The sequence below is a fragment of the Panulirus ornatus genome, chromosome 2 (genome assembly GCF_036320965.1).
Source record: "Panulirus ornatus isolate Po-2019 chromosome 2, ASM3632096v1, whole genome shotgun sequence".
Classification (NCBI taxonomy): domain Eukaryota; kingdom Metazoa; phylum Arthropoda; class Malacostraca; order Decapoda; family Palinuridae; genus Panulirus; species Panulirus ornatus.
Genome location: NC_092225.1, coordinates 97,888,429 through 97,909,423, shown reverse-complemented (window position 1 = coordinate 97,909,423; position 20,995 = coordinate 97,888,429). Strand labels below are relative to the sequence as shown.

The window sequence follows — 20,995 nt, the reverse complement described above, 5'->3', positions numbered from 1 at the left end:
TTCTCGGAGCTTTTTGGCCCATGATTAGAAGGTTTGCGAGCGAGAATATTGACACTCGCTCAGTGAAGTCTTATAAAAAGAAAAAATTCATCTATAAAGGTCTGAAACTGTTTTAGTTCTTTGACTGTTCTGAAGATATGTGCCCAGCGCATTCGCCCTGCGTTCTCCTCGCTCAGTTGAGCGGGTCTGGGCAAAAGTTGGCTGGTATGTGGCAATGGGTCGGGGTATTTTGTGCAGGGGGCAGCAGCAGCCATGCGAGTTCATTGTACTGTCCGCGGCTCGGCTCGCTCACCTCCTCCTCCTCCTCCTGCCTCCCTTGCCAGGTGACGCAGTCCGTCAGTGTAAACGTATGGGATGGGATTAAATCCGGGTTATATGTGATGATTTAAGGGTTGTTTTTTTTTTTTTCTTATGCCGATCTGTCGCCTTTTGTGATTGGTTGTGCTGGTGTATTTATAGAATGGTTTGAGTATAGCGTGAAATGGGGATTAAATGTGTGTGTGTGTGTGTGTGTGTGTGTGTGTGTGTGTGTGTGTGTGTCTGTGTGTGTCTGTGTGGTTACTGTTTGTGTGTTACGGGGGGAAAGTTTTACATTTGTGTTGCCCTGTCACTGCTGTCTTTATTATTATATGAACACACACACACACACACACACACACACACACACACACACACCTGCTAAAGCCAGGTTACCTGTTTATCAACCATCCCCGCGAGGAAGGATGAACAACTGAGTTGGGTGTGGGCCGACTGCCACTCCCAGGAATCGAACCCATGCGGGCCCTTGGTGTCTCACGATTCGTAAACGCAGCTACACCACGGAGTTCCCATGTTTCATAAAGGTGGTTCTGTCTTGGCTTTCATGTACTTTTTTTCCCCCCTTTGGGGAATTCCTCTTGTGTGTGTGGGTTAGGGGTCAACACACTGCCCAGTAACGTATTGTATTGATATTACCATATATGCGGTGGTGAGGGATATCCTGCGTCGTCTGTCATTTTCGTCTTCTATGTCTTGAGGAAGGAGTCGCTGATCTTCGATGCGTTGAGTATTATCTCCCACTTCCCGGTAATTACTTTGATGTTCCCCCTGCGGTTTACAGCGGATTGCAAATGCGCGTTCCCAGTCATTATTTTTCTTCTTGGATCCTTGACGGATTCACAGGGAGCCATTAAAGAAAATCGTGTGTGGCTTTTGATTTAATTTCATCTTCAAGCACTACTGCTACTGTTGTTTCGTCTTCTCTTCTCCGGCGTGATGAAGCGATGGGATTGGTGTATGATGTATGATGTATTTCACAGCTGGGTGTGAGGACAAGCGACATACAGAGTTGAAGCTCATTATGTTTACACTACCTTACTTATAAGGGGCGCCAAGAGCTTAAACAAGTTTAAGATCTCCCGTTAGTATCGCGCAAGGTGTGTGTGTGTGTGTGTGTGTGTGTGTGTGTGTGTGTTGTGTGTGTGTGTGTGTGTGTGTGTTGTGTGTGTGTGTGTGTGTGTGTGTGTGTGTGTGTGTGTGTGTGTGTGTGCTAGGGAGCTGAGGATTTTGGTTCGTATATTTTCGGTTGGAAGGACCTTAAGGTAGCTAAAGAGTACAAGCCCGGCCCCCTTTTTTTTTTTTTGGGGGGGGGGGGTAATTTCCGTGTGCCAATTTAGTTCTGTTTGATATAGTCCTGGTCATGGTTTGATTTTTTTTTTCTATTCATTTCCACCTTCGACTTTATTGTCCTTTTCAAAATGTCCCCTTGAGATGTTTGAGTGAGATTATGTCTCACGTGAACTGCTACACAAAGGACGTGTTTGATGAGGTAAACGGGGGGGAAGACAGATATTGCCATCGTGACAACGTAGATATTCGTAGATGTTGACTCCCTCCCTCCCGACACCCCTCCGTCGTGACAACGTAGATATTCGTAGATATTGACTCCCTCCCTCCCTCCGTCCATCTCTCCCTCCCTCCCGACACCCCTCTGGAGCCTCAGTGTCGGTCTTTGTTGTTCCCCGCGAACCAACCAACCAACCAGCCAACCAACCAGCCAGCTAGCCAGCCAACCGACCGTTCGTTCGTTCGTTCGCTCGCTAGTTCTTTCGTTCGCTGTAGGGTTAAACACACCAGAGAGCCGCAGAACCGAGGCTGGTTCTCACACAAGTCTACGCCTTTCATGTTGAGGTCTGTGGCGTTTTATCTGAGATCATTACATTTCAGATTTTATATATATATATATATATATATATATATATATATATATATATATATATATATATATATATATATATATATATATATTTATTTTATGTAAAGACTAGAAAAAAATTGAAAATTAATCACCGGCATGGGGGTCAAATCTTTCTTTTTCTTTTTTTTTTAAAGCATACAGAACTAATTATGATGTGTGTGTGTGTGTGTGCGTGACGCGGTTGTATGTTAAGTCAAGGAGACCAGAGAGTGTCAACTTGGGGATATTCTAGCTCGAAGTATTCCTGCGCACGTTTACAATGTCGCTTGCGTAAAGTGTGTGTGTGTGTGTGTGTGTGTGTGGGTGTGTGTGTGCCAGATGTAGTGTAATTTATAGTGCATCCTACTTGCATCGCTGCCAAGTTAGTGTCTTTGTGTGTGTGTGTGTGTGTGTGTGTGTGTGTGTGTGTCTGTGTGGATGAATGTGTTTTTGATGGCCAGTTTCGCCCAGGTCATTCATTCTATTACTTGTGAAGGTTAGTGGTACGCTTGGCGGGCTGTGGTGTGTGTGTGTGTGTGTGTGTGTGTGTGGAGGGTGGGAGGGAGGAGGTGGTGGTCGTCTGGTACTAGGGCTACGCCGGGTCGAGGCTAGTGACTCATCTGGAGAGTAATTTGTTTGTTTTTTTCTTCATGGCGTCTGAGTCCATGTTGCTAGTTAATGCGGTGACGTCATTGTTGGAGGCATGGTTAAAGTGGGGGGGGGGGGGGGGGGGGGTGCTGTTCTTCCCAGACCCGGGCGCGTGTGTTTGTTGACCACGTTTTCAAGTTTTGCCAGTGGTTTTTCTTCTTTTTTTTTGTGTTTTTACCTTTTTTTTTTAAGGCTTTGTGTTTTCTGTGTGGTAATTGTGTGTAATTAAAGCCCATCTTTTTCATACATTTGGTAATTTCATTGGAGGAGTTGTTGATTCCTATCGTGCACAAGGGGTTATGCTGTTTCCCCCTGGCGTAAGCGGGGGCGGGCACAAGGGACGCGGGGCTGTGCTGTTTCCCCCTGGCGTAAGCGGGGGCGGGCACAAGGGACGCGGGGCTGTGCTGTTTCCCCCTGGCGTAAGCGGGGGCGGGCACAAGGGACGCGGGGCTGTGCTGTTTCCCCCTGGCGTAAGCGGGGGCGGGCACAAGGGACGCGGGGCTGTGCTGTTTCCCCCTGGCGTAAGCGGGGGCGGGCACAAGGGACGCGGGGCTGTGCTGTTTCCCCCTGGCGTAAGCGGGGGCGGGCACAAGGGACGCATTGTAGTCCGACTTTTTGAAAAAGGAGGCGATTTGCTCCCGTTGTTACAACCTGGGAGGCTGGCACTGATGACGACGATGGAGGGCAGGAAGTGTGTGGAGGAGGAGGAGGTAGGAGGAAGAGGAAGAGGAGCAGGAGCAAGAGGAGGAGCAGGAGGAGGAGGTGGAGCAAGAGGAGGAGGAGGAGCAGGAGGAGGAGGTGGAGGAGGAGGAGGTGGCCCACCTCCCGGCCCGTTCGTTATGATCCAGCCAGCCTATATGAGCCTCCATGGGTTGGCCCTGGGCCAGAGCGATCCCGTGGCTCTTTAAACCCAGAAGTGTAGAATCATGCAGTCTCGCCCCCGCTGTATTGTTATTATTATTATTTTTGTTTTCCTTGATCGTCTCGGCTGTACTTCCCCCCGTCTTTACCAAGAATTATTATTAGCTCCTTGGAGAGAGTCAAGATAGTTCATTTACAGTCAACGTAAGAGTGGTGGTGGTGTTGTGGGTGGATGATGGATGTTAACGGGGTAAATGAAGAGAGATCCCATCCGTGGGGGGGATCCTTGCCCTCTCCTCCTCCTCCTCCTCCTCCTCCTCGTCATCCCGGGGTCAGTCACACCACCACCGGTGGCTCGCCTTCCTTCCTGCTGGCTTGTCCCCCTCCTCCTCCCTCCAGGTTTACGCTCTTACACCTCTGGGCTTGACTTTGCTCGCCCAGGTCTGGTCCTTTGTTTTCTGTACTACGTTGGAAGGACTTCTCTACCTCGTTACTGTCTTCCTGAATGTTATTACACACACACACACACACACACACACACACACACACACACACACACACATACACACTATATATATATATATATATATATATATATATATATATATATATATATATATATATATATATATATATAATGTATTCTCGAAGCAGAGACGTGACTATTACAGATTAATCTGTGGACCACGAGGGAAAATCAAAAGCAGATTTTCCTGCTTTGATTTTCCCTTGTGGTCTACAACTTTATATATATATATATATATATATATATATATATATATATATATATATATATATATATATATATATATATATATATATAAATATATTTTCTTCCTGTAGATTACTGAATGTAGACTTTGTTTACTATCAAACATTCCAGCTGGACATCCTCTGCTCAGGTGCACTTGTGTTTCAGTTTCAGACTTGCTTACAACTGCGCACCGTGTGAGGAATCCGGCAGACACACGGGGAAACGTGTGTGTGTGTGTGTGTGTGTGTGTGTGTGTGTGTGTGTGTTGGGGAGGAGGAGGAAGGGGTGATGGAGGGGAAGGGTGTTGTTATGCCGAGGTGGTGGTGGAGTGGTGGGGATGCAATCCCTTGCTTGTAAGAGACGAGGATACATTCTCTGCCTTTGTGAATTTCTCTCTGTCATGTACTGAAAGAGAGAGAGAGAGAGAGAGAGAGAGAGAGAGAGAGAGAGAGAGAGAGAGAGAGAGAGAGAGAGAGAGAGAGGACATGCATGTCTGCATCGCCCGAGCATTTTAATGAAGGAGTTGTGCCTATGTGGGAGTTGTTGTTACCAGATGAGACTGAAAAGATACACGATTTTGGATCAGATGAAAGTTAACTATGTATGCATGGAGGAGTGGAGACTCTCTGGCTCAAGGTGCCTCGTACAGAGTAACCTTATGGACCTCGGACCATGAATAGAGTATACAGGACACACTCACAGTGTGTTAAGGTGTTTAGACGTGAGGTGTGGATCATGGGAAGCTGTGGGTGTAAATTACGGTAAAACTTTCGAGTGGAAATGGTCGTAAACTGTCCTGGGTGTCAGTCTGTGTAAAATTTAGGGCGTAAGTCATTGTAGACTTCGGGTGTAAATTCAGGGTAAAGGTTGGGTGTAGATTAGTGTACTTAAGTTTGGGATTATTCACAGAATATTAATGAATGATACAAAATAGAAAAGTGATGAGGGGGATGAAGTTGTAAAGGAAATGGACAACATGAAGATGTGTTAGGAGATGGATCGGTGTGAGGATAGTACCCACTCGGTACCTAGATCAGTGTGAGGATAGTACCAACTCTGTACCTTTGTATAATGAATAGCATTACTGCAATACTGTTGAGATTGCCTTAGAAGAGAAAAAAGGAAAATTATGAAAGCTCCCATAAGGTGAAGAATGTCAAGAAAAATAACCCCCCAGGCTGAAAGGCTTGTAAAGTTTATATGGATAGACGAATAGATAGATGCGCCTGGTGATAGATGAATAGATAGATGCGCCTGGTGATAGATGAATAGATAGATGCGCCTGGTGATAGACGAATAGATAGATGCGCCTGGTGATAGACGAATAGATAGATGCGCCTGGTGATAGACGAATAGATAGATGCGCCTGGTGATAGATGAATAGATTGATGCGCCTGGTGATAGATGAATAGATAGATGCGCCTGGTGATAGATGAATAGATAGATGCGCCTGGTGATAGACGAATAGATAGATGCGCCTGGTGATAGACGAATAGGTAGATGCGCCTGGTGGTAGACGAATAGATAGATGCGCCTGGTGATAGACGAATAGATAGATGCGCTTGGTGGTAGACGAATAGATAGATGCGCCTGGTGATAGACGAATAGATAGATGCGCCTGGTCCTTCTTGGTGGATAGTCTATACCCTTACCAAGCAGGAGGAGACGAACACCAGCAGGGAGTCATTATTTATCTCCGCGCGTGTAGTGTATGAAGCATGGAGACTCTCGGAATAGGTTATCGTAAAATTGGAAAGTATTTTTTTTTTCCCGGGGATGGGGGGGGGGGGAGGGGTGGAAAGAAAAAAAATATATTATAATAATTACATGACATTTTTGGCCACAGCTGGAAATTGGGTGTGTTTCTGCTGAATCACACGAAGTGCGACGCCTCTCTCTCTCTGTTATCACCTCGAACGAAACGGATGAGCTTAGCACTTTAATATTAGCGGTAGGAAACTTCCACGAGAGGCGATCTCCCGTTGAAAAGGACAAGAGAACGATGACTTAACGTTGCTGAAGGGGGAAGGACCAATCCGTTTCTCTCATCATAGACACGGGTTGTTCGTCCTTCCTTCCCCTGCCTCGCCAGTGTTACTCTGACGAGAATGTGGAGAGGAGAAGGGGGAAAAAAAAAAGAATTGGGGGGAAAAAAATTCATTCATTGAGGTGTTTAAATAAAACAAGAACACCGAAGGAATGGATTGGACTTCGGGAGCACGTAGGTACACACAGATAAGGGACAGACGTCAGTGGGAGCTCCCTGGATAAGGGAAGACGTCAGTGGGAGCTCCCTGGATATTATTCTGTGGGTATGAAGTCATCAGAAGAGACTTATATATGTGACATGTGTTTACCTCCTCTCTCTCTCTCTCTCTCTCTCTCTCTCTCTCTCTCTCTCTCTCTCTCTCTCTCTCTCTCTCTCTCTCCCAGACGTGAGCTCACATTTCTCAAACGCTTACCTCAAAAGGGAGACGAAAGTTTATAGTGATTATGAATATTATTTTTTTTTTCCATTATCACCTTACAACTAAGGTTTGGGGGGGGGGGCTGGTGATGATTAAAAAAAAAGAAAACGAAAAAGAAGCGAAACTGAACCTGATTGATGAAAAGCAGGAATATATATTTATATATAAAAAGAAATTGAGAAGTATTGTGATTATAATAAGTGAAAAGGTTTTACAGGCATTAAAGTTGGTGGTGAAGTGTGTGTGTGTCAGTGTGTTCATTTTTTTTGACAATGCACTTCGTGTGGACGGCGAGCTAGAGTGAAGAAGATGATGATGGTGTTCGTACACCAAGGGAAGAATGAAAATCGTATCGTAGGTATTAGAATCGTAATGTTCTCTGTCTGGCCAGAGTTCGTGATAGGCTACAGAAATGGTGTTTTAAGACACACTGGTCGTCTCCGTCTCTGGAGGAGGAAGAAGATGCTTCGTCATACGTTTTCTGTGGAGAAGAAAAAAAAATATATATATATAAATGAAGTGGGAAGGAAAGAACACGGGAGAATCTTATTTTCTGAGACATCACAATTATTTTTTTCTTTCTTCTTCTTCTTCTTCTTTTCTTCTAGATGTGCAAGTTTTGAATGTGTTCCCAGAGAAAATATGTGACTCACGTGGATGAAAATGGAAAAATAAAAAAAAAATAAAATTTTGACATAGTGTAATAGTTTTTAATTAATATTTTTTGACATAGTGTAATGGTTTTTAATGAATTATTTTTTGACATAGTGTAATGGTTTATTAATATTTTTTGACAAGTGTAATGGTTTTTAATTGATATTTTTTGACATAGTGTAATGGTTTTTAATTAATATTTTTTGACATAGTGTAATGGTTTTTAATTAATTATTTTTTGACATAGTGTAATGGTTTTTAATTAATTATTTTTTGACATAGTGTAATGGTTTTTGATTAATATTTTTTGACATAGTGTAATGGTTTTTGATTAATTATTTTTTCTTTTTCTTATTTTATATCGTTTGGCTGGAAAATATATAGATGAGGGATTATAAGAACAAGGGTTATTGGCTAGCATCTTACCCGTCATAATAACTACTGACACGAACCTAACTAACTAGGAGTCTTGGTTGTAAGTTAGGTGGTGTAGACTTCATTAAGAATTGGCCCTAATGTCTTGGATGCCATTAAGACCAGATGATCTTATTTACGTCCTATGTTTGCAAGGGGAACGCTGTCTTTGATGTATATATTTTCTCAAAGTGACAGTTTCCTTTCCATTGGCTTGCGCATATGTGTTTTTGGATGACCATATCCGCGTTGCGTTGCTTCCATTGGCTGTACAGGTTTATTCCAGAAAAAATGTCCTTTTTTTTTATTTTGGTTCGTTCCAGTGTATCAGTGTTATGTCTGGTTCGTTCCAGTGTATCAGTGTTATATCTGGTTCGTTCCAGTGTACCAGTGTTATGTCTGGTTCGTTCCAGTGTATCAGTGTTATGTCTGGTTCGTTCCAGTGTATCAGTGTTATAGCTGGTTCGTTCCAGTGTATCAGTGTTATGTCTGGTTCGTTCCAGTGTATCAGTGTTATATCTGGTTCGTTCCAGTGTATCAGTGTTATGTCTGGTTCGTTCCAGTGTATCAGTGTTATGTCTGGTTCGTTCCAGTGTATCAGTGTTATGTCTGGTTCGTTCCAGTGTATCAGTGTTATGTCTGGTTCGTTCCAGTGTATCAGTGTTATATCTGGTTCGTTCCAGTGTATCAGTGTTATGTCTGGTTCGTTCCAGTGTATCAGTGTTATATCTGGTTCGTTCCAGTGTATCAGTGTTATGTCTGGTTCGTTCCAGTGTATCAGTGTTATGTCTGGTTCGTTCCAGTGTATCAGTGTTATGTCTGGTTCGTTCCAGTGTATCAGTGTTATGTCTGGTTCGTTCCAACGTATCAGTGTTATGTCTGGTTCGTTCCAGCGTATCAGTGTTATGTCTGGTTCGTTCCAGCGTATCAGTGTTATATGTGGTTCGTTCCAGCATATCAGTGTTATGGTTCGTTCCAGTGTATCAGTGTTATATCTGGTTCGCTCCAACGTATCAGTGTGTTATATCACAAGGAATGGATGTGGATTGTGAAGCGCGCATCTCATTCTCTGTGTCTCTATGTCGTGCTCAGAACGTGATTTTAATATTGTTGGGTCTTCGTGGAATAGTTGAATATTTGCTCCACCGAATATTATCATTTTTTTTGTGTGTGTGTACCCGCTGGACTTTGTGGAATAGTTGAATATTAGCCCCTCTGAATATTATTCTTTTTTTTTGTGTGTGTGTGTGTGTGTGTACCCGCTGGTCTTCGTGGAACAGTTGAATATTTGACCCACCGAATATCATTTTGTGTGTGTGTGTGTGTGTGTTTGTGTGTGTGTGTGTGTGTGTGTGTGTGTGTGTACCCACTGGTCTTCGTGGAATAGTTGAATATTTGACCCACCGAATATTATCATTTTGTGTGTGTGTATACCCGCTGGTCTTCGTGGAATAGTTGAATATTTGCCCCACCGAATATTATCATTGTGTGTGTGTGTGTGTGTGTGTGTGTGTGTGTGTGTGTATACCTGCTGGAAGACGTGATTAATACCTGCTTGCAAGTTTTCTGTTGTCCTCCTCATTCGACGAGATGTATCAGTTGCTTTCGTTTTCATCTGAAAAGTTTTTTTTTTTTCTTTTTCCCCCACCCGGTTTTTTTCCCCCCTTTTTTTTGTCTTATGTAATCAAGAGGAATTGATAGAGTGGGAAGCGGAGATCTCTCTCGAGGGACACAGCTGAGTTTTTTTTTTTGTTTTCTTTTTTTATTTTTTTTTTTTTTAAAGCAGCAGAAGAATTATGATTGGTTAATTGTTGGTTTTCGTGGAGTCTCCGTGGAAATTTCGGTTTCCTGCTCGGTCAATTTGCTCTCTCTCTCTCTCTCTCTCTCTCTCTCTCTCTCTCTCTCTCTCTCTCTCTCTCTCTCTCTCTCTCTCTCTCTCTCTCTCTCTCTCTATGCGTCGGAGGTCCGTCGCATCAGCCCAAGTCACCGGATCCAACACAAACAAATGAATGACGTACACATCGAGGCGTGATACGGTGGGTGCCTTCAATAGCTAAACTTCTGGACTGACGTGGTGGCGGCCCGTCAGCCAGTGTTCGCTGAGGAAGATGAACGTTGTGTAATGTCTTCTCCCATTTGTGTGTGTGTGTGTGTGTGTGTGTGTGTGTGTGTGTGTGTGTGTGTGTGTTCACGTATTGTTGTACTGTGGTGAGCGCTCTGCTCTGCTGTATGGCGGCCGGTGGGTGGACCTGTGTTAGATCGAACACTCTCTGGTTATAAACACTGCCTCGCCTTGACATGAGTGTGGTTTTTTTTTTTTGTTTTTCCCCTTGGCTAATGGTAATTGCACATTAACGCGACCATTAGCGAACCCGCAATTTCCCCTTGGTAATTTTTTTTTTTCCTATGCCCAGTTACTTCTCGAGATGGAATTGCTAATGGGATTTGTCATATTTGGTATTTAATAGCCATACCGTGTGTGGCTTTTTCTCATGGTAAGTGCCAGTGTGTCGAGGGAGGTGGGAATTAGGTGCAAGGAGGGGGAGGGGAAGAGGGGAGGGGAGGATATGGAGGAGGAGGAGGAGGAGCAGTTGGTGTTCGTGGTGTGGTGTCGGTTGCCTCCTCTTGTGCTGTGATGGGATGGTGGCTTGCTGAATCTCAAGCCAGTGTTAAGTCCGTTCTTAGAAAATGGGGGATGTGTTGACCAAAAAAAAAGAAAAAGAAAATGGCGATTAGATATGATGGAAGATGGAAAAATACGGAGTATTCGTTTTCGTGGGAAATGCTTTTGGAAGCCACTTTAATACCATTAGTCTGGTTTGCCCTTCTAAGGACGCTAAGTCTTTCACGAATTGAATAATGGTTTTGGTTGTAGCGTCACCCGCCGTACAAGGCGGGCGACATGGCACGATTAAGAAAGTGTTCAGAGGTTTTTTGTTGTCTCTCCTCCTCCTCCCGAGTCAATGTGGTAAAAAGGAACTGATTTCCCGGGATCGGATGAAATCTCTGAGGCTGTAGTCCCTGCTGCACGAGTCGGGGAGGGGGAGATGTGTCATCATCAGTCTGTACCTGGAAGATCCTGGAAGATACGGATCTCATCGTACACGCCTGGAATAACATCTCACTGGCCTGGGACAGTCGGTGTGGGAGACTGAAATACATTCCCTTGAAATCTGAAAGGTGCGAAATAACGCCAGAGAGAGAGAGAGAGAGAGAGAGAGAGAGAGAGAGAGAGAGAGAGAGAGAGAGAGAGAGAGAGAGAGAACTCTTTAAACACCTGGGGCTCTTCAACGCCCTTGCCTGCTCTCTTGTGTAAGAGCCTGGGATGCACACGTTGAAAGATGTTGAAGAGTGCACTGGACACGTACCTCTACCAAGTGTATCACACCAAGGTGTGTGTGTGTGTGTGTGTGTGTCGTGTGTGTGTGTGTGTGTGTGTGTGTGTGTGTGTGGAGGCTATGTTGTTCTGCCTTGGTCGACCAGCACCCAGCCCCAGCTGCCTGGGACCATCCCAGGCTGTGAGGGTAGAGGAGTCACGCATGGTGTTTTTACCTTCCACACCACACTCTTAGATGTAATGTTTGGCCCGTTTTTCCACTTCCCTGTCACTTTGTCTTTTCTCCAGCTATCTCTTGAACAGTATTTCTATGTCTAACCAAGTGTATCTTCATACGGCGTTACCACATATATATATATATATATATATATATATATATATATATATATATATATATATATATATATATATATATATATATATATATGTGTGTGTGTGTGTGTGTGTGATTTTATGGTACCGAAAATCATATAGCTATGTTTTATCTACCTGTCATATTTTAGTGTTCATGTGTGTGTGTCTGTCTGATATGTTTTAAGACCTGCAATGTACGCACGAGGTATTTTATATGGATGACTGAACTAATTATTCCGTGTTATCGTACGTGGTTGACTGAACTGATTATCCCGTGTTATTGTATGTGGATGACTGAACTAATTATCCCGTGTCACTGTATGTGGTTGACTTAACTAATTATCCCGTGTTATTGTATGTGGTTGACTGAACTGATTATCCCATGTTATCGTACGTGGTTGATTGAACTAATTATCCCGTGTTATTGTATGTGGTTGACTGAACTGATTATCCCATGTTATCGTACGTGGTTGATTGAACTAATTATCCCGTGTTATTGTATGTGGTTGATTGAACTAATTATCCCGTGTTATTGTATGTGGTTGATTGAACTAATTATCCCGTGTTATTATATGTGGTTGACAACTTATTATCTCGTGTTAGCATACGTGGTTGATTGAACTAATTATCCCGTGTTATTGTATGTGGTTGATGTAAATAATTATCCCGTGTTATTGTATGTGGTTGATTGAACTAATTATCCCGTGTTATTGTATGTGGTTGACTGAAGTAATAATCCCGTGTTATTGTACGTAGTTGACTGAATTGATTATCCCGTGTTAGCGTACGTGGTTGACTGAACTGATTATCCCGTGTTATTTCCTGTGGTTGATTGAGCTAATTATCCCGTGTTTTCGTATGAGGTTGACTGAACTAATTATCCCGTGTTATCATATGAGGTTGACAACTGATTATCCCATGTTATTGTATGTGGTTGATTGACCTAATTATCCCGTGTTATTTCCTGTGGTTGATTGAACTAATTATCCCGTGTTTTCCGGACTCTCCCACGAACAGTCGCAAGTTCGGCTTCGTCAAGCTGAACGAGCCGGGCAACGGCAAGAAGCGGGCGCTGGTGCTCAAGGCCGTCCGCTACCTCGAGTCCCTCATCATCCACGCCAACAACAACAACAAGAACAACAACAACAACAACAACAACAATAACAACAATAACAACAACAACAACAACAATAACAACAACAACGACAGCGCGGAGATCGACTCCAAAAAGTGCGTGCTGTCGCCCACCCTCATAAAGAAGGAGCCGGATCTCTCCACCACTTCCTCCACCACTAACACCACCACCACCTCCACCACCACCTCCTCCTCCAACAACAACAACAACAGCAGCCACAATAACCCTCCTCCCTCCTCCGACACGACGCTGTTGGACGCCATCTCCCAGGATGGCGACGAGGGCAGCAACAAAGAGAGTAGCGCCTCCTCCACCACACAGAACGCGGCCGAGGCCGGCATCAGCATCGAACCCAGGACCTACTGCAAGCTGGGCCACTTGCACCTCCTCCTGGAAGACTACCCGAAAGGTAAGCACGGCAGACTTCATCCCAGGCTGAATCTACGACGCTCTACCTTTACCTCACCTTTGCCTTTGCCTTACCTGTGACTACGTGAGGTAAGGGTGATAAGGTAGACTCAGTCCTGGATTTTGTTTTTATCTATGTTTTCCTTTTATTCCCTCGTGAATGAAGATTTGATGTGAGTCCGAGGCCCCACGCAAGGGCTGGTGTTTATAAGGGAGTTAGCTTTATATTTCTCTCTTTCATCGAAGCGATCCTCTGCCAGCATTCAGGTGGCTCCAGACGCCTGCTGGTCCTGCTCAGGAACAGAAAATTTCTGTTCCTGTTGGTTTTTGAAGAACTCTGTGGGTCTGTTTATTAAGCGCGCGCGCGCGCCCGTGTGTGTGTGTGTATGTGTGTGTGTTTGTGTGTGTGTGCGCGCGCGCGTAGTGGTAAGTGGGTGTTGTTTGTCTCTGTACGACCAGGTGCGTGAGTGGGGCAGGAGGGACCAGGGCTACGCTGTGGGAAAAAGGGGTACTTAAAAGTAAGGGCACTGGTGTTGGAAAGGGGGGACTTTGGGGGGGGGGACTGGGTTGGAAAGGGGGGACTTGGGGGAAACTGTTTTGGAAAGGGGGACTTGGGGTAACTGTGTTGGAAAGGGGGACTTGGGAAGAAGGGTGTTGGAAAGGGGAACAGGGGAAACTTTGTTGAGAAGGGGGACTTAGGGGGAACTGTGTTGGAAAGGGAGACCTAGGAGGAACGTGGATGGAAACGGGGACTTGGGGGGGATTTGTGTTGGAAAGAGGGAATTAGGGGGACAGTGTTGGAAAGGAGGACTTAGGGGGGGGGGAACGTTGTTGGAAAGAAGCGGGTGGTGGACGGTGGAACTGTGTGGTAAAGTTGCCTTAGAGGCGCAGGTGTTGGTAAGAGGGCGCGGGCGGGCGTGGAGGAACAGTGTTGGAAAGGGGTGGGTGGTGGGGAGGCATGGTTGCTTAGTGTGGGAGACGGGTTGGTCGGGTGTGCTAGGAGCGAGGGAGGAGGAAGGAAGGGAGGATGCGTGAGGGCGAGGTTGAGGGTGGGAGCTCCCTTGACCCCGGGCTCGCGGGGCGGGTGTAGTGGCGAGGGCGGGCGCAGGGCAGACTGCCTGTTGAAAGTGAAAGCTGTAGCAGCGACAGGCACGGACCCCTCACACTTCCTCACACTCACACACTCACTCACCTCCCTCCCGACCCACACACTCACCCACCTCCCTCCCGACCCTCACACTCACTGACACTTACACACTCACTCACCTCGCTCCCTCCCTCCCGACCCTCACACTCCTCACTCACACACTCACTCACCTCCCTCCCTCCCGATCCACACACTCACCTCCCTCCCTCCCTCCCGACACACACACTCACTCACCTCCCTCCCTCCCGTCCCTCACACTGACTCACTCACCTCACTTCACCTCCCTTCCTGCTTGCTTGCTTGCTTGCCTTCTTCCTTATCTTCTACCTCCGTGCCTGCCTGCCTGCCTGCTTGCTTGCCTGCCCTGCTGGAACTGCCCTAGTGTATCACTTCCCTGCTGGGGGACCTGACGTCTGCTGGAATGGGTTGGCCCCGTCGGTCTGCATGGCCGTGTGTGTGTGTGTGTGTGTGGTGGCAGGTTCCTGCCCTCACATGTTATTCATGACTGGAAATAGTTCAGCCAGCCCCAGCCCCAGCCTCTCGGTGTGACTAAGGCACTCCGTGACCCACGCACGTGATAGGTCACCTTGACACCACATGACACCTGTGGTCTGTCGAACGACGCACAGCCTTGACACCACATGACACCTGTGGTCTCTTGGACAACAACACCCTTGACACCTGTGGTCTCTTGGACAACCCACTCGAACACCCGTGGTCTCTTGGACAACCCACTCGAACACCTGTGGTCTCTTGGACAACCCACTCGACTCCTGTGGTCTGTTGAACAACCCACTCGAACATCTGTGGTCTCCTGGACAACCCACTCAACACCTGTGGTCTCTTGGACAACCCACTCGAACACCTGTGGTCTCTTGGACAACCCACTCGAACACCTGTGGTCTCTTGGACAACCCACTCGAATACCTGTGGTCTGTTGAACAACCCACTCGAACACCTGTGGTCTGTTGGACAACCCACTCGAATACCTGTAGTCTGTTGAACAACCCACTCGAACACCTGTGGTCTCTTGGACAACCCACTCGAACACCTGTGGTCTCTTGGACAACCCACTCGAACACCTGTGGTCTCTTGGACAACCCACTCGAACACCTGTGGTCTGTTGAACAACAACACCCTTTGACACCGCCACTTGACAACCTGTGGTCTCCCGAACACCCTTGACAGCTGCGGGTCGGTCTGCTCTTCCACCCCGGCAGCTGTCTGTAGTCTGCTGTGAACACGTGTGACAGCTGTGATGTGATTGAGTCTTAGACGATACCAGACAGCCCCGTCCGTCCGTCCGTCCGTCTGTCTGTCTGTCTGTCCATCCGCTCGTCCGTCCGTCCGTCCGTCCGTCCGTCTGTCTGTCCGTCCGTCCGTCTGTCTGTCTGTCTGTCCATCTGTTCGTCCGTCCGTCCGCTCGTCCGTCCGTCTGTCCGTCCGTCCGTCTGTGTGTCTGCTTGGGTTGGAACTCAAGGTTGGGGTCGAATTCGCCACGGGGAATCTGACACTCTCCCTGAAGCAGACTTCCTTGTTCTAGCTAGCAGGACGACACGCTTTGCTCACGGTAGAAGAAAGAAAATTAAATATCTTGAATATTCTTAGGTGTAGGAATATTAGATATCTTGAATATTCTTAGGTGTAAGAATATTAAATATCGAATATTCTTAGGTGTAGGAATATTAGATATCTTGAATATTCTTAGGTGTAAGAATATTAGATATCTAATATTCTTAGGTGTTAAGAGTCTTAGATATCTTGAATATTCTTAGTTGTAGGAGTATTGGATATCTTGAATATTCTTAGGTGTTAGGAGTCTTTGATATCTTGAATATTCTTGAGTGTAGGAGTATTAGATATCTTGAATATTCTTAGGTGTAAGAATATTAGATATCTTGAATATTCTTAGGTGTAGGAGTATTAGATATCTTGAATATTCTTAGGTGTTAGGAGTCTTAGACATCTTGAATATTCTTAGGTGTTAGGAGTCTTTGATATCTTGAATATTCTTGAGTGTAGGAGTATTAGATATCTTGAATATTCTTAGGTGTAGGAGTATTAGATATCTTGAATATTCTTAGGTTTAAGAATATTAGATATCTTGAATATTCTTAGGTGTAAGAATATTAGATATCTTGAATATTCTTAGGTGTTAGGAGTCTTAGACATCTTGAATATTCTTAGGTGTAGGAGTATTAGATATCTTGAATATTCTTAGGTGTAAGAATATTAGATATCTTGAATATTCTTAGGTGTTAGGAGTCTTGGATATCTTGAATATTCTTGAGTGTGGGAATATTAGATATCTTGAACATTTTTAGGTGTAAGAGAATTAGATATCTTGAATATTCTTAGATGTAGAATATTAGATATCTTGAATATTTATAGGTGTAGGAGTATTAGATATCTTGAATATTCTTAGGTGGAAGAATATTTGATATCTTGAATATTCTTAGGTGTAAGAATATTAGATATCTTGAATATTCTTAGGTGAAGGAAAATTAGATGTCTTAAATGTCCTTAGGTGTAGGAGTATTAGATATCTTGAATATTCTTAGGTGAAGGAAAATTAGATGTCTTAAATGTCCTTAGGTGTAGGAGTATTAGATATCTTGAATATTCTTAGGTGTAAGAGTCATGTATATCTTGCATATTATTACATGTAGGAATATTTGATATCTTGAATATTCTTAGATGTAGGAATATTAGATATCTTGAATATTCTTAGGTGTAGGAATATTAGATATCTTGAATATTCTTAGGTGTAGGAATATTAGATATCTTGAATATTCTTAGGTGTAGGATATTCTTTTCTAGTGTTGAGGAGGGTTTGTGGTAATATCGTAGACGTTTTTGATACCATTAATTTTCCGTTTTTTTTTGTTGTTGTTGTTGTCTGTCTCATTCCCCGTTTTCTGTTTTCTCGTTCCCATATTTTTCCCCCCAATCCTCCGTCCATTCTCCCCTCCCTCATCACCTCATCATTTTATCTTCATTTCCTTAACCCCGTGTGTCTCCTTTCCCTTCTCCCCCCCCCCTCCCACCCTGCTATCACCATTCGCCTCACCCCCCCCCCCCCCAACACATCCCGTCTCACTCGACCCCCCCCCCCCCCCCGCCCCCACCCCCGAGACCGGTACAGCGCCCCGTGGTGTCCGGGCAAGGAGGAGGAGGAGGAGCAGCAGCAGGAGGAGCAGGAGGAGGAGGGGGAGCAGGAGGAGGAGGGAATAGAATGGGAAAGTATCCATTTGACTACCTGGTGTGTGTGTGTGTGTGTGTGTGTGAGTGTGTGTGTGTGTATGAGTGTGTGTGATATCTTGGACACGGGTGTTTTATCTCTAACCTCCCCCCCGTCCTCTCCTCCTCCTCCTCCTCCTCCTCCTCCTCCTCCTCCCTCCTCGGGCATCGTTGTGTTGTGGGGGTGTTGTGTAAGCCAGGCCTGTCTCGTCCACCAGGACCTGACCGACCCGCAGGCACCAGCTCTCTCTGCCTCTCTCTCTCTCTCTCTCTCTCTCTCTCTCTCTCTCTCTCTCTCTCTGGTCGTCCCGCCCCCTCCCGTCCACCCTTTGACCCTCTCCCTTCCAACCCACTCCTCCCCGTCGCCGCTCGTTCGCAGGGAGGGAAAGGGAGGGGGGAAGGGTTGAGGGGGTGGGGTGGCGCTCGTTGTTGCCATCCTCAAAACCCCTCTCTCTCCCCCCTCCTCCCCCGCCGAGGTCGACGCTCGCCATCGTATTGTGTTGTTGTTGTTGTTGTTGTTGTTGTTGTTGTTTGTGGTCAGGAGATTTCATGGGGGAGGGAAAGTAAGAGGTGGGCAGATGTTGTGCTTGGAGTGGGGGAGGGGAAGCAGGTAGGCCGGGGTGTTGTGCTGTAGCATCCAGGGCTAAGAGTGTGTGTGTGTGTGTGTGTGTGGTAGTAGTAGTGTAGTAACTGGGACATTAGGAAGACAATGAGTACTTCTTAACCAGTATATCATAACGGGTTGTTGTGTGGACTACACCGGTGATTTCTCTCGTCATCGCGGAAGAAGGAAGAAAAAAGAAATACATCGCGTTTGTCATGGGACTGTATATTGTCCTTTGCTGTTTCTTGTTCTCAAATCCGTCACACACACACACACACACACACACACACACACACACACACCACAGCGACGTAGGGTCGACCGATGGTAGGAGAGGACAAGTGTGGAATTCCAGTCGATAAAGATGTGCTGTCGCATAGGAATATTAGTCCAGTCTGCAGGTGGGCTGCTTAGATAGCATGCTCCTCACTGGCGCCAGGGGTCGACCCCCCCTACGTTTCAGAAGTGAGACGGTAAAGGTGTAGACAGAGCTCGAACTGGACAGGCGCGTGCACCACCGTATCATTGGGGACGCTTGGAGAGTTCGAGCTGGTCCTTCTTCGCCTTGCCTTCTCTCTGCAGCTAGACGGAGCGGGTGACCATATGGCGTGTCGGAGATGGCAGGCTGAAGGTCCCGGCCCAAACCTCCGGAATATCAAGAACGAGGAAAGGCGAAGGGAAGGATGGCTTTTGAGAAACCCCTGTGTGTTCTCTCTCTGTCTCTCTGTCTCTCTCTCTCTCTCTCTCTCTCTCTCTCTCTCTCTCTCTCTCTCTCTCTCTCTCTCTCTCTCTCTCTCTCTCCAGACTTGAACGTTGGTTGCGTGTTCACCTCACCCCTTTTGGCTGGCGAAATTGCCAGGTTTGCGATGCAGGCAGGGAACACTCGCGTCCCACATTGGCCCTCGCGGAAACTTGAGAGAGAGAGAGAGAGAGAGAGAGAGAGAGAGAGAGAGAGAGAGAGAGAGAGAGAGAGAGAGAGAGAGAGGACTGATGTGAACCACTGAAGTCGTTCGCACTTGAGCCTGTGAGCAGCTGATGACAGAAATATTGATACAATTTCCTTTTGGGGGAAGTCTGGAAGTCCTGGCCCCGTAGTCAGAACTGGAGACGTCATTCTCCTCTAGAGGGACCAGCCCCTAGGGAAGACATAGCAAAAATATAAACCCAGATGACCCTCACCATGAGAGACAGATACCAGAAGTAGTACACACGATGAGGAATGACGGTACACATCAAGGGTGGCAAACTGTCCCAGCATCGTAGCGCTGCGCAGGTGTTGCTGGAATCGTGATGCAACCAAGTGGTTTTTTTTTGTTTCTTTTTTTATGAATGTCTGTAGTGTACTTTATGAGCCAGGCAGGAGTGGGTACGTTGGCCTGCGTGGCGCGGCCCCAGACAGCCTGATGGAACGTGTGGTGCTTGGTCTCTCCCCCACGACCCGAGCTGTGGAGGGAGGAGACGGAGACCTTCGGTGCTGTATGGAGTGGAGGAGGAGGAGGAGGAGGAGGAGGAGGACGTGTTAGGCTGGTGTGCGTCGGGGAGGGAGGGGGGGAGGTGGGTCGTCGTAATTGCCCTGGGTAACGACCTCCTCCAGGAAGGGGGGTGTGGCGGTCGGTCGGAACTGTCGTGAGCAACGACCTCCTGCAGGATGGCGGGTCGTAACTGTCGTGAGTAACGCCCTCCTGCAGGACTCGTGTCGGTAAGTGTCGGAGGGGAACACCTTCCCCACATCCTGTGAAGTTTTGTCCTTTCAGCCGCGCTGCTCCGGTTGATGCTTTATATATATATATATATATATATATATATATATATATATATATATATATATATATATATATATTTTTTTTTTTTTTTTTTTTTTTTTTTTATACTTTGTCGCTGTCTCCCGCGTTTGCGAGGTAGCGCAAGGAAACAGACGAAAGAAATGGCCCAACCCCCCCCCCATACACATGTACATACACACGTCCACACACGCAAATATACATACCTACACAGCTTTCCATGGTTTACCCCAGACGCTTCACATGCCTTGATTCAATCCACTGACAGCACGTCAACCCCTGTATACCACATCGCTCCAATTCACTCTATTCCTTGCCCTCCTTTCACCCTCCTGCATGTTCAGGCCCCGATCACACAAAATCTTTTTCACTCCATCTTTCCACCTCCAATTTGGTCTCCCTCTTCTCCTCGTTCCCTCCACCTCCGACACATATATCCTCTTGGTCAATCTTTCCTCACTCATTCTCTCCATGTGCCCAAACCATTTCAAAACACCCTCTTCTGCTCTCTCAACCACGCTCTTTTTATTTCCACACATCTCTCTTACCCTTACGTTACTTACTCGATCAAACCACCTCACACCACACATTTTCCTCAAACATCTCATTTCCAGCACATCCATCCTCCTGCGCACATCTCTATCCATAGCCCACGCCTCGCAACCATACAACATTGTTGGTACCACTATTCCTTCAAACATACCCATTTTTGCTTTCCGAGATAATGTTCTCGACTTCCACACATTTTTCAAGGCTCCCAAAATTTTCGCCCCCTCCCCCACCCTATGATCCACTTCCGCTTCCATGGTTCCATCCGCTGACAGATCCACTCCCAGATATCTAAAACACTTCACTTCCTCCAGTTTTTCTCCATTCAAACTCACCTCCCAATTGACTTGACCCTCACCCCTACTGTACCTAATAACCTTGCTCTTATTCACATTTACTCTTAACTTTCTTCTTCCACACACTTTA

The 20,995-nt window shown here is 46.1% G+C and overlaps 1 protein-coding gene across 3 annotated transcripts in view; it reads left to right on the top strand.

Annotated features, from left to right (window-relative positions):
• The window catches only part of Utx (Utx histone demethylase), a 563,056-nt gene that overhangs the window by 35,463 nt on the left and 506,598 nt on the right, over positions 1–20,995 (top strand). For all 3 annotated transcript variants that reach the window (XM_071680551.1, XM_071680560.1, XM_071680542.1), the window contains exon 2: positions 12,723–13,249. In XM_071680551.1, coding sequence (XP_071536652.1) covers positions 12,723–13,249 — 527 coding nt within the window. The remainder of the gene's footprint in view (positions 1–12,722; positions 13,250–20,995) is intronic.